The sequence below is a fragment of the Phaenicophaeus curvirostris genome, chromosome 28, assembly GCF_032191515.1.
Source record: "Phaenicophaeus curvirostris isolate KB17595 chromosome 28, BPBGC_Pcur_1.0, whole genome shotgun sequence".
NCBI classification, from domain to species: domain Eukaryota; kingdom Metazoa; phylum Chordata; class Aves; order Cuculiformes; family Cuculidae; genus Phaenicophaeus; species Phaenicophaeus curvirostris.
The window spans coordinates 6,104,388-6,117,794 of NC_091419.1; the positions used below are offsets into that span (position 1 = coordinate 6,104,388).

The window sequence follows — 13,407 nt, forward strand, 5'->3', positions numbered from 1 at the left end:
GCCTGTTGGAGGTGATAGGTGTTTTGTATTCCTTTCTGATTTCCCGAAGCAAGTTAAGGATTCGCTTGGAATCTTTATTCCTGGAAAGACAAGAGAACAGCATTGCCTCGAATTCCTCACGCTGTGACCTGTAGCTCTGTGCAGGGGCAGGGTCTGTTTCTAAAGCACTCAAATCACATTTTTGCTTTATTTATGCCAAAAAACGGGAGAACTTCTTAACTACTCTTGCGTTCACCTTTTTTTCTCTATGCTGATGTGCGTTGGCTTCCTTTTAAACGCCGGGGCCAGGGCTGCTTTTTCTGTGTCCCTTGGCCTGGCTTCTCCTTTTTTAGAACCGCTGTGGTGACACCGCTGGGGTAGGAAATCGCTTCCCCTGGTGAGCTCCCCAAACACAGCGTGTTGGCAAATTGTGCTCAGGTGAGGCCAGCAGAGAGAGGGGCTTGAGACCTTGTGCTACTGGTTTTAATTATCAATATTCCTGCTTCTGGGGTGCCCGTGAGGTAGAGCTGCATTGGTGTTGAGTGTTTGCAGCGGGGAATAAACCGATGTGTTTTAGTTTAGATTACTTCAATTAATTAAAGAAGGATATGGAGCTGTTGGAATGAGTCCAGGGAGGCCAAGAGATGATTCGAGGGCTGGAGAACCTGTACGAGGCCAGGCTGGGAGAGGTGGGGTTGTTCAGCCTGGAGAAGAGAAGGCTCTGAGGAGACCTTAGAGCAGCTTCCAGTGCTGAAAGGGGCTCCAGGAAAGCTGGGGAGGGCTCTTTACGAGAGCCTGGAGTGATAGGATGAGAGGGAATGGCTTTAAACTGCAAAGGGAAGGTTTAGGTTAGACATTAGGAAGGAATTCTTCACGCTGAGGGTGGGGAGGCACCAGCCCAGGGTGCCCAGAGCAGGGGTGGCTGCCCCATCCCTGGAGGGGTTCAAGGCCAGGTTGGATGGGGCTTGGAGCCCCTGATCCAGTGGGAGGTGTCGGGCTTGGAGGTCCCTTCCAACCCAAACCATTCTAGGAGTCTGGTTCTAAACTGAGATGCTATGACTTGAGGTTTCTGAGTCTTCACGCAAGAAAAATCAGGCTTGCTGAGAACTGAATCAAAACCCCATCATCTTTGTGGCTGAGAGTAGAGTAAAAAGTTGCTGCGCTCTGTGCTGTCCCGTGTTGATTTAAGCGATGTTCTGCTGCGTAGAAAGTGTTGGCCCTGAGAGGAGAAAATAAACAGCCCAGCTGCTTTGCATCCCTTTGTTAGCACAGGTTGTGTGTGCAGAGAGGGAGAGGAGACGAGTATTTGCTAAACAAAAGAGTTTAAAATAGCAGGAAGACTCTTTAAAAAGTTATCACAAACAAGACGTTTGAAAATAAGTGTAAAACTTTTTAGCGCTAATGGTTTCAGCAGCCAGAGCTGGACACTAGGAAATGCAGATGGTGTGGAGGCCAGATGGCTCCCCGGCTTGGCAGGCAGGACAGCGCCGTTGCCGCGTGCAGCACCTGAATGGAGGAGGAAATTTTGGGTTTCCAAACAGATGGTGTTGAGGGACTCGGCAAAGCTGTTCGCGTTGGCAAGGAGGGGAAGACTGGAGCTTTTTTTTTTTCCCCGGAGGCCCATAAATTGCTGCGAGGTATGAGTAGAGGCTGACCCTTCGGCACTTCCTTTCCCTCCCCACAGGTAGACCCTGCGAAGGGCTTTTGGAAACGTAGGAGATGTTTTCCTTTTAAGCCTGGGAATTCATCTTCCCTGTCCTTTCTTTGCCATCCTCGTTCTCTGGAATCACTCGCTGACAAGTGAACTCTCTCAAGACATCGGTGCTGATAAGATTCAAGGTGGAATCAACCCACCCAGCTTTGCCTGAATGAAATGAAAATCACTTAAAATAACTTTTCCTAGGCAGAGGAGGAAGGAAACGGCTTTTCTTTTTCTTTTCGTTCTGTCAGTGTCCCCTTAAAGTAATTCTGCTGCGAGGAGGGCTGAAAGGAAGTGTTGGGAGAACGTGAATCCTGGTGAATGTTAGGCTCACCGTGCATCTTCTTCCCACATTTCCTGCCCTGGGAGGTGAAGCTCTGGATGTCAGCATGTTCCTCCTGGATGCATGCTGCATGCTGGGCCGAGGGAATGCGAGCAGCCCCTGGCCGCAGGCTCCCTGCGGTGGTTTCGAGACGCCAAGGTCGGAGAGCAGCGCCGAGGGCCGGGAGGGCAGGTCCAGCATGGGCTGCCTCCGCTTGTCGCTCGTCTCTGGAGGAGAGAGCCTTGGTCATCGCTTCCCGTGGCCGTAGGGAACGTGGTGTTGGAGGAAAACGGACGTGGTTACACTCGCCCGTCTCTCTTTTGAGTTTTATTCCTTAGAATAACACGGATGTGACCGGGTCTGGGCAGGCTGCTCAGCGCGGACCTTTCTCTCGTAACCTCGTGTGTCTCTCTCAGACTCCTTTTCAGTCGTCAGGACTGGACACGAGCAGAACAACTCGACACCACGGGCTGGTGGACAGAGTCTATCGGGACAGGAACCGCCTCGGCTCCCCGCATCGCCGCCCTCTCTCTGTGGATAAACACGGAAGACAAATATCCTTTGATTTACGAGCTGGCAGCGAGCACCTGCCTTTCCAGCGATATCGCAGCTTTGCAGTCCCCTTCTTCCTCCCATCCCCGTGCAGTTCATGTCATCAGCTCCCCGAGCTGCGGTCTGGTCTATAAATACCTGCTATTCTGTAAAGTAAGCATTTACCTTTCTGTTTCCTCCGCTCCGATGGGGATAACGGCGTGTGCGGAGCTGCGAGGGATCGAGCCCCTGTGATGGGAGAGGCAAGGCAGCCTTGGGGATGCCGAATTTCCCTTTGAAGCTGATGAAATCCAAACCAGAATGCTTCTTCGCGGCACATTGCGTGTTTTATTACAGGTTGATTCACCAGTTTAGTGTTTGCCGAGCTCTGTTTCTTCTTGCTGTTTGTGACAAGGAATTAGCTTGGTGTTTCTGGCCGGCTTAGGACAGTCAGAGCGGCCTGGGAGGGCGAAGGGGGCCAGGTGAGGGGCGAGCAGCGAGGCGGGGGCTCCTCAGGGAGGAGATAGATGCTCAGAAAGGGAAAAGGAGGGTGGGTGCCCTCTTCAAACATTACAGCTGTCCCGTAGGGAAGCCCGCTTGCGTTTCTCGTGTGAGCATCCTGGTTCTGATGGGGGAATTTGCATTATTCCTTAGGAAATGATTTCCAATAGGCTCCTACTTAAGTGAGAAAGTGGTGTTCTTGCCCTTAACTGACAGAACCACGTGGACAGCTGTCCCTACGGCACTGTGTATCTGTCACCTCCGTCCGACACCAGCTGGAGAAGGTCAGTAGCACTGTCGTACGTGCGTGTGAGGGTTTGGAGCGCATTCTCCAATACTACCACATGTGCAGAGGCCTTTACTGGTCCCAGCAGCAGTCGCTCACTGGGATTGTTGTCCCTTCCTGGGTTTAGAAATTGATGTTTTCTCCCCGTCACTCTTCAGACGATTCAGTTTTAAACTAAAGGCGTGTCAGCTAACGTGATCTTTCTAAAGGTAAATCTTAGCAGGTGTTCCAAGCGTACCTCTGAATCATAGAATCACCAGGTTGGAAGAGACCCACTGGATCATCAAGTCCAACCATTCCCATCAATCACTAACCCATGTCCCTCAGCACCTCGTCCACCCGGCCCTTAAACCCCTCCAGGGAAGGGGACTCAACCCCCTCCCTGGGCAGCCTCGGACAGGGACCAATCACCCTTTTTGTGAAAAAATTTTTCCTAATGTCCAGCCTGACCCTCCCCTGGCGGAGCTTGAGGCCATTCCCTCTCGTCCTGTCCCCTGTCCCTTGGGAGAAGAGCCCAGCTCCCTCCTCTCCACAACCTCGTCTCAGGGAGTTGGAGAGAGCAATGAGGTCTCCCCTCAGCCTCCTCTTCTCCAGGCTAAACCCCCCCAGCTCTCTCAGCCGCTCCTCTTCTTCTCCAGCCCCCTCCCCAGCTTCGTTGCTCTTCTCTGGCCTCACTCCAGAGTCTCAACACCCTTCTTGTGGTGAGGGGCCCAGAACCAAACCCAGCATTGTTGGGTTGTAAAGGACGAGGCTGTTTCTGGTGCGCAGCAGCTGGGCCGGCCCGTGCTCACAAGCTTTGGAGTGGAAAGGAGCTCCGAGCTGCCTGTTCCGAGCCCTCACTGAGGTGCCTCGGTGGTGCCTGCGTTCCCAAGCGAAGGACATCTCATCGTGAGATGTGCTGACCGTGGAGACTCCCCTCTCCACCACGTACCTGCATCCCAAACCACTCGTGTTCCCTCCTTATGGAACAGAGATGCTGTCCTTTGAGCGACCACCATAACCAAAGAGTGTGTCAGCAGCTTAAAACTTGCATGATTTGATCATGCGTAATCTTAACAAATCATGAAATTATTTTCTAACGACGGCTACCAGTTTATCCTCTATTCCTCTCAATCCCGTTATTCAAACAATTGCTCTTCAAGCTTGAACTGCTTTGGTCTGGAATTGATTGTTTCACAAGGAAATTGAGCCTGGGATGTGCCATCTATCGATTTGGGGTTTTTAATGCAAGGTAGCCGGGTTTGGATACATTGATCTGAGATTAAATTTTCTTTTATTTAGAGGAACTGACCATAAAAGTCTTGATTTTTGCCTTCCTTTCAGGACAAATTCCGATTCTGCCTTGCACCAGAGCACTATGACCCCAGCTCAACAAGAATCCTTTTCGGGAGGCTCCCAGGACATGCAGCAGAAGAGAGGTAAATGGAAATCTAACAGTAATATGTATTTGTAACGTTCAAAGCATTGTATTTCGGTGACGTGCACACGTATCGGTGCTCATCCATCTCAAAATACAGGTGTGCAAAACACTCCTGATATTCAGTTGCGCAGGAATTGGACAAGGGACCAAAATTATGCATCTGGGTACCATAATCCAGAAAAAAATATACAAAGCCAACAGGATGTTTCCTTGAGCCCCGAATTCTGTTATTCTGAGACCTTGAGGGGTGTCACCTGGGCTTGTGGGATGCTGGTGAGGCCGCTCTCAGCGGTACTGGAGGTTTGTGATTTCGAGTAGCTTCTAGACAAGTGTGGAGATCACGGGGATATCGAAGTAGCCAGAGTTCATCTAGTTTTCATTTACAGGATTGGGGTCACTGGTGTGAATACACCCTCAGAGGCAGCACACAATGCTCTGATGCTATTTCTGATGATGAGCCCTCCGGCACTAACAATCCTGGTGCCCTCTGCTGGCCCTTGGTCCTGCTCTCTGTTCAAGAAACGCAGTGGAAGCTCTTAAATCCCTGCAGAGAAACTTAATCCTTAAACAACCACCCAGAGAGAGGTGAACGCACAACACGCAGATGTGTATGCTCTGTACTGCAGCTCTTCCATATCCTCGTAGAGCTGTAGAACATCGAATAGTTACTATTTTATGGATTCACAGAATAGTTTGGGTTGGAAGGGACCTCAAAGCCCACTAGTTCCACTCCTGCCATGGGCAGGGACACCTCCCACTGGATCTGGTTGCTCCAAGCCCCATCCAACCTGGCCTTGAACCCCTCCAGGGATGGGGCAGCCACAGCTTCCCTGTTCCAGGGTCTCACCGCTCTCATAGTAAAGAAATTCCTCCTTATGTCTAGTCTAAATCTGCCCCTCTCTGGTTTATACCCATTGCTCCTCGTCCTATCACCACAAGCCTTTTTAAACAGCCTTTCCCCACGATTCCTTGTGTTCTCATTGTTTTAGTTTTATTACTGACTGTCCCTGGCATGGAGGAAACCACCTCGGAGGCGGACAAGACCCTCTCTAAGCAAGGCTGGGACACTAAAAAGGTAGGAAACTCACATTTCAAAGTGTAGGGATTTTATTTTCTAAGTATACCCTGGTAAATTAATGTGCTAAATATTGTGAAACGAAGATTAGAGATGAAATGCTGTATTTAACAACAAATCACTAGCAATTAGGTTAGAGGGTACTTTACGTGTAAGAGTGCGTGTGCTTGTTTTATTATATTGGGAAGAACTCTAAATTTGAGCCTTGTTGGACCAATAAAGCACAAGGGGTGACAGGCATAAGAGCTTCACGGAGCTCTTGTGTGGAAGAACAGCTTTTGTGTAGAAATGTGTTCAATTAAATAAAACTTTCTGATTGAAATCTGTCCTATGAAATTATCTCTAGCAGTGTCTTTGGCTTAAAAAAATGTCTCCTTCTATTTTAGACTGGGTCATCGAGACCTAAATCGTGTGAAGTTCCAGGAATCAAGTAAGTTTTGAGCAATGTTTTTTGTTAAAAAGCATTGAAATCTTTAAGGATGTTGCGCGCTGTGTGTCCTCTTGCTCTGGAGTTTCCATAAAGCCTGTAGACGGTCTAACGCTGCGATAGATACAAGCCAGGCCAGGGCCTCTTGGAGGGACCCACTGGCTGTTACAGCTCCCATCATTTTATCGGGAACACGATACTGAGTTCTGTATACGGCACCTTTCTTTTTATAAAGAGGTTTTACGCTGATCTATCCAGGCTGAAATTTAAATTGAGGTGCGTTTCCTTTTTCTCTTCCTTATTTAGCATCTTCCCATCAGCTGACCAGGAAAACACTACAACCCTGATTCCTGCCACGCACAACACGGGCGGCTCCCTGCCAGACCTGACGAACATCCATTTCCCTTCCCCTCTCCCAACGCCGTTAGATCCCGAGGAATCCACATTCCCAGCCCTGAGTAGCTCCAACAGCACCGGAAATCTTGCTGCCAACCTGACTCACTTGGGCATCAGCACTGCCAGTCAGGGTAAGATCGTCACTCCGAGGTGGTTCTCATCGTCCCTCCTGGGTCACTTGTCTGAAGGGATGAGGTTGTGTTGCTGTGGTGCCTGAGAGGTAATCGCGCATCTCTGCGGATTGATCCCTGCCCTCCCTCATCAAGAGCCCCTCCCCAGCTTCCCTGGAGCCCCTTTCCCTACTGGAAGCTGCTCTAAGATCTCCTCACAGCCTTCTCGTCTCCAGGCTGAACCACCCCACATCCCTCAGCCGCTCAACAGAGCGTCCTTGAACAACTCTCCAGGTCTCAAAAGAGCCTATTTGGTGCTCCAGAGCTGGGCTGTCAGGCATGTAGAGCTTGGTGACTCTGTGGAAGGAGCTGTTGCGTGTGTAAAAGGAAACAAACACCTTGTGTGCCTTTAGGCTGGACTGGGCTGCTAATTTTTTCACCATAGCCATAATTAGCCAAGCAGACGGTGTCAGACCAAACCGATAAGTGTATCATAGATCAGGAAATGTTTTCAAAGCAATCAAGGACATAACAATTTAAGAAGAGGTGCTCACTGAGGATTTTCCTGCCTCTCTTTGGAGACTATCCCATAGTTTAATCATTGGCACAGTCAGTTTGGTGCTATTTTGACTGATTTTTCCAAACCTTCCTTGCTTCTCCTTATCTCTCGGCTTTTTAGCAGGAAAGGTGAAGGCTTCGCGCTCTGCTGGGAGCTCTGCACGCTGCCCAGGCCTGTCCCCAAGAGAAGGTGGGGAACAAAGAGCTGCCAGCAGTTCGTGACTGCACGTTTGGGTTTGTCGGTTCGCTGACACGTTCCCCGAGACGACATCGATTGTTCAAACGTTGCAATCTGCGCCGTTTGAGCCAGTTTGCCTGCTGGCTCCTTGGCAGCCCGGACTTCCTGGCTCCCTGGCAGCCTGCCTGGAAGCCTTGAACATTTGCCAAGTGCTTAGGAGCTCTCAGGCTCTCGCAAATTCCTCCTTTCTGGCAGCTCTGGAAGAACAGCTTACAAGCTACATTGTCCTGAAATCACTTCCCGGGGTGTCTTGGTTCCTCTAGGGTGAGGCAGAAAAGAGGGGAGGCTTCAAAACCTCGAGATTTTTGTCTTGAATTTGGATAAGATTACAGTACTTAATTTTTTTTCTCCCTGCGCCCTGCTCGGTTGTGGCTCTTCAGAGGGTGAAGTGTTTTTCCTGCCTTCACGTGCGCTGGGACGCCATAAAAACTTCCTGCGTAACCAGTTTTTCTTCGGCATTTTCCACAAAACAGGTGTTTGCTTTTAGAATATCTCAAGTGCCCTCTGGTCAGTCTTGTTCTCTTCTTTCAGAAGTCTGAGCTCTTAGGACTAGAGCGGAACGTGCTGCCCCGGGGGTCGGTGCGTGCCGCCCAGGAGGTGTGCACGGAGCGATGCCCGATGGCCTCTGTGCGCAGCTGGAGCTGCCCTGCCTGTTCCCATTTCAACCCTGAACAGCCAGGACTGGGTTTGCTCCAAGATAAACCTCTATCTTCCTCTCATCCTGATGCTCTTCACCCTGACACAATTAATTGCAAACTAGCTAACGAGTTCCAGCCTGATTGGCCGAGGCGCGTTCAGCACTTTGCATTAAGCGGTTGTCCACTTAGGCCGTTCGTTTGTCATCGTTTAGGTAATTGCCTCCGTACGAGCACCCAGGAACCGTTGCTCTGTTCCCATTGCAGCTGGTTTCTTCCTTCCTGCAGGAATAACGACGACGCCGGCCCCGTCGCAGCCGCACCGCCAGCCGGCCGTCAGCCCTCTCTCGCTGAGCGCCGACTCCAGGCGGCCACAGTCGCAGCAGATGTCTCCTACGCTTTCCCCGTTGTCACCGATCACTCAGGTAGGAACCACAGATTAATTCTTCTACCGAGGGAGAAGCCACCTGAAACTTCACCCATCTTATTCTGTAATTTTCTTCTTTAAACGCGTTCAATTCAGAGCCGTAAGAAGAGGGAGGTTTGTAGAGGGGGCACATTTGACTTTGAATTTTCTAGAACAGTAGTAAAAAACTTCTATTGGAAGACTTTTCTGTAATGGAATGGTCCCAAAGTTAGTTGTGTGATTGGAAAGACGTTTCTCTAATTCATGAGAGAAACTCTATGTGCTTTTTAAATTGATTTTGTAACTGTGACTCCGTGACTGCCTGGATCGTGAGTTCCTGACCTGACATTCAACATTCAGACAGAAAAAGTTTAGAATAAATAAGTTTAATATAAGTTAAATACCCTAAACATAAGGTTAGGGTATTATGTATTATAAATACTACCAGTGTATTTGTTCATCATGCACTGGAGGGGACGTTAAGCCTTTTGGAACAGGTTTTTGGCTGTTCCCAAGCCTCTAGGTAACATTTTTTAAATACAAGGTGAGATTGGCTTAGTGCAGCTCACTTGGTGTGAAATGATGTGCTTGAAAATGGCTGCGTGGCCAGCAGGGAGGGAGGGGATTCTGCCCCTCTGTTCCTCTCTTGGGGGACCTCAGCTGGAGGATCGTGTCCAGTTCTGGAATCCCCAGCATAAGGAGGAGATGGAGCTGTTGGAACGGGCCCAGAGGAGGCTACGAGGGTGATGCGAGGGCTGGAGAACCTCCCGTACGAGGCCAGGCTGAGAGAGTTGGGGTTGTTCAGCCTGGAGGAGAGAAGGCTTCGAGGAGACCTTGTAGCAACCTTCTAGTACCTGAAGGGGCTACAAGAAGGCTGGGGAGGGACTGTTTGCAAAGGCCTGTAGGCTATGTGTAAGGAAGAATTTCTTCTCTACGAGAGCGGCGAGGCCCTGGAACAGGGAAGCTGTGGCTGCCCCATCCCTGGAGGGGTTCCAGGCCAGGTTGGATGGGGCTTGGAGCCCCTGATCCAGTGGGAGGTGTCCCTGACCATGGCAGGGGGGTTGGAACTGGATGATCTTTAAGGTCCTTTCCAACTCAAACTATTCTATGACTCTAAAATGAAGGGAAACCACCTGCCAACGTGGATTTTGCTTCTTCTTTTTAAGGCTGTGGCTATGGATGCGTTGTCTCTGGAGCAGCAGCTTCCCCCGTATCCGTTTTTCACCCAGACGACCCCCCAGCAGCAGCCGCAGACCCAGGTGGCCAGCACCCTTCCTCAGAACACTCCGTTGATGCAGACGTCTGGCTTGCAGCGCGGCACGCAGCTCCCCCCGCTCTCCGTCACGGTACCTTCCACCATCCCGCAGTCCCCGCCGGGCAGCCAGACCCAGCCCTCCATGGGAATCGACATCAACTCGGTAAGCTGGGTAAACTGGGAACGCTGGAGCTCTCCTTTGAGAACCTGGTAGCTAACAGCGTAGCTCAGGACTTCCAGAGTTAGGCAGAGTCTGACGCAGGCTTTGAACGGTCTCGATTGAACCCACGTTTAAATATTTGATAGAGGAAGATTTGGTTTTAATCTGCGCTTAGGGTTGCTGTGGTTCCATCAAGTGGTGTCCGTGTTCGATTCGAGCAGCTTAAATCTCTCAGCGTTGATTTCATACCTGGCTGTGAGAAGGTTTGCAGGCTGTTAAATGCAGCCCCCCCCGACACGCTGCGTGCTGGCGAGCGCGCTGTAGGCTGGAGGGATCAACAGAACTTTGATGAAGAAACCTGCTAACAGGTGTTTTCTGAAAGCTGGAAAGTAAGCATTTCTTATACTTTTGATAGTCAGAACCCTTTCATTTTAAGGCATTTTAGAGCGTGCTTTATTATCGTCAGACATGGATTTTGTGGCTGGTGTGTACGTACAGCAGTGGTTCACCGAGAGATTCCTTTCTTTGCTTGTTTTAACACAGTCTGTTAGGAAATGTCGTGTCTCCCTGTATATAAATATAATATATATAAAATGCAGAGCAGGCACAGGGTTAACTGGCCAGGGGAGCTTCATGGCTCCTTCTCTCATTCTGCCCTGGAGAATGAGAAGAAATCCTTGTCTTTTGATCTCCCGTTTGATCAGGGGTTTCTTTTCTGGATGAGGTTTTTTTAACAGTTTGTGCTGAGTGCTTCTTGAGAGGAGCTGCTTCCCCTTCAGGATTGGAAAGGGAAGAGAAGGGACCCCTCTGGCAGTGGAAAAGGATTCGACCCACTCCAACCGTGTCCCAGCGTTTTGATTTTAATACTCACGTACCAGTATAGATGATTCTGGTTTCACTCCTTGCTTTCTGTGTTGCTTTCCTCATCCTAAACTTCTTTATGCCCTTAACTTTTGGGGTGCTGTGCTTATCTTTAAAGCAGCTGAAATAACTTGTAAATAAACAAGCTCTGAACTTGAGCCGTTTGAGCCTTTTTAGGGTCTCGTTGACAGCGTTTATGCCATTTTTGTTGATTCATATTGAAATTAATGTTGCTGTGGGTTGGGGCTCTGCTTCCAGCACGTGAGTAGCAACACGTAGCAAAAAGGGTTAAGGCCTATTTTCTTGGGAAGGACAGAATCGGGTGTCAGAAAGCATCATTTGTACAGCATCCCCCACGCCACAAAGCTTTCTGATTAAATCACTCCTTTTCCAGCCACTGCATCGCAGGTTTTCCTCAATCTGTTAATTGCTGGAGAAAGGATAACGAGAACAGCCATGCTGTTGATGTTAATTAGCGTAACAGTCTATTAAGTGCCATTAAGATTATTAACTTGTTCAAATCCAGTGTTGGTAACGACTGAATAAAAAAGGTAAATCTTTGGAAATGTTCTCGGGACGACTGAGAACGATGTAAATGTGAGGATTATAAACCTGCTGAACGCAGTGTGACTCCTCGGACGAGGCTGTTCGTGTCCTGGGCTCAGGGCAGCTCTGGGAAGGGTCTGGGTTTGCGTGGCCGTGCCCCTCGCTCTCCACCTCTCCCCCAGGGCACCACGAGAAGGATTCTCAGAGCAGCAGGAACAGGGGTTCAGATCGTGCGGGTGCAGCAGCTGAAGTGAAGAATGAGTTAAAGGAGTTTGGAGTTATTCCCAGCTTTCGGGACTCGATTTCCCTGCACTGCTGGAGGTGGTTTTTTAACCGAACGTGACCGAGAGCCGTGAGAAAACCCTTCAGCGGCGCTGCCCTGCGCTCGGCCCTTCCGTGCCGCGCCGATTCCTAACTCTCCTTTCACAGTACCTGCGTCTCCGTGCGCAGCCAGGAGCCCCTGAAGACGATGGTTTCTCCCAGCTCCCCGTGTGCGCCAGAAGTTGATGCTTTTCCAGCCTTCCATCAATCCCATGGTCTTTAATTCTGTGTTGTTCTGTAGGCTTCACTCCAGCAGTACCGCAGTAATGCTGGATCCCCAGCCAACCAGTCTCCCACCTCTCCTGTCTCCAATCAAGGCTTCTCTCCTGGCAGCTCCCCTCAAGTAAGGGACTCTGTGCTTCCACAGGCCTTGCTTCTCGTGTGTGTTTTTAGCTGAGTCTCTCCATCACTGACCCATAGCTGTCTCACTGTAACCGTGTGCCTCATGCATTGCCGATGTCTCATCCTGTCTGCGGTTCCATTCCCTTCCAGAGTTTTTCAATAGCTGGTGAATTGGCATTTTTATTGAGCCAAACTGCTATTTGAACGCTATTAAGCCTCCGCAGGGTGTGCCGTGGGCACGGCGTCCAGGTAGACCCCTTCCGATTAGCTGTATCCTTTCGGAGCTGATGGATAAGGTTGGGAGGGCAGGGGAGAGAGGAGGAAACCGAGGCGCCTCCTGCAGCAGGATGACTCCTGTGGCACTAAATCTCACTTGTGGGGCCTGAGGCATTTCCATCAGGACCTTCCTTCACGTGGGAACACGCACGTGGAAAGAAAACACTGGAGAAAACGCGCTTAAAATTAGGAATTGTATCTGGTGGCTTCGCAGTAGTGGGTTAGTGAACACGCTATGGTGCATGCTGGCTGTTTTCCTTCCTGTGTATGTAGATTCTTGTACATCCACGTGTCCTGTATAGCCTGGCGTGTGTGCAAGCCTGAGAAGGGGATGTTTGATCCACCAGCGGCGCTGCGGTTAAAGCCCAGGCAGTTCTGGGGGTGCCCACGATGTGAGCGAGCGAGGGCGTTCTCGCCGCAGCAATAACAACAGCTCCACGTGCCCGTTTCCTAATCCCACCTGTAGAAATCAGGTGGGGAAATTCTTCCAGAGCATCACACCAGAGTCTGAAAACGCATTTTCTGTTTCGTCATTTAACGTTTAAGGCTGTAAGGAGGATCCTATCTAAATAAGCGCTGCCCCTTCACGGTTCCAAAGCAGAAGCTCCGTCTCTCCTTGCCATTAGCCAGAGACAGGTCACTGGTAAGCTCAGCGATAGATCCGAGTGTCAGGACTGTCTGGATTTTCTTAACCCTTGCTTAATTGCTTCTTAACTCCTCTCTCTTCTGCCTGCTTCTGCCCGTTCTGCCGTGTTCTGTGTGTGGCTCCGAGACAACAAGCCCCCTCCCTCCAGGCTGTCACGGAGAGCAGAGCTGTTGCCAGGCCTGCTGCTGAGGTCCAGGTCTTATTTGAGCAGCGCATCCAATTCTGATTTTTGCTTATATTTTCTGTCCCCCTTGCCTTCTCAATAACTCTCCCTTGGCTTTGCCCACGGCCTCTGTGGCCACTGGGGCAGCCGAAGGGCCGAGGTGCAGCAAGCGCTGCCCGGTGGGGCACGTGCCCGCCTGTGGTTTTTCCTGCTGAGCCTGTTTTATCCTGTAAACTCTTGCTTAGGTTCCGCTG

General features: G+C 50.3%; 1 protein-coding gene across 5 annotated transcripts in view; it reads left to right on the forward strand.

Annotated features, from left to right (window-relative positions):
• CRTC1 (CREB regulated transcription coactivator 1) overlaps positions 1-13,407 on the forward strand; it is a 47,404-nt gene that overhangs the window by 21,782 nt on the left and 12,215 nt on the right. For 3 of the 5 annotated variants that reach the window (XM_069877799.1, XM_069877801.1, XM_069877800.1), the window contains 9 exons: positions 2,417-2,554; positions 3,255-3,316; positions 4,642-4,736; positions 5,728-5,813; positions 6,200-6,243; positions 6,547-6,767; positions 8,466-8,602; positions 9,750-10,001; positions 11,968-12,069. In XM_069877799.1, the coding sequence (XP_069733900.1) occupies positions 2,417-2,554; positions 3,255-3,316; positions 4,642-4,736; positions 5,728-5,813; positions 6,200-6,243; positions 6,547-6,767; positions 8,466-8,602; positions 9,750-10,001; positions 11,968-12,069 (1,137 nt within the window). The remainder of the gene's footprint in view (positions 1-2,416; positions 2,555-3,254; positions 3,317-4,641; positions 4,737-5,727; positions 5,814-6,199; positions 6,244-6,546; positions 6,768-8,465; positions 8,603-9,749; positions 10,002-11,967; positions 12,070-13,407) is intronic. The other 2 variants (XM_069877802.1, XM_069877804.1) reach the window with 1 other exon arrangement.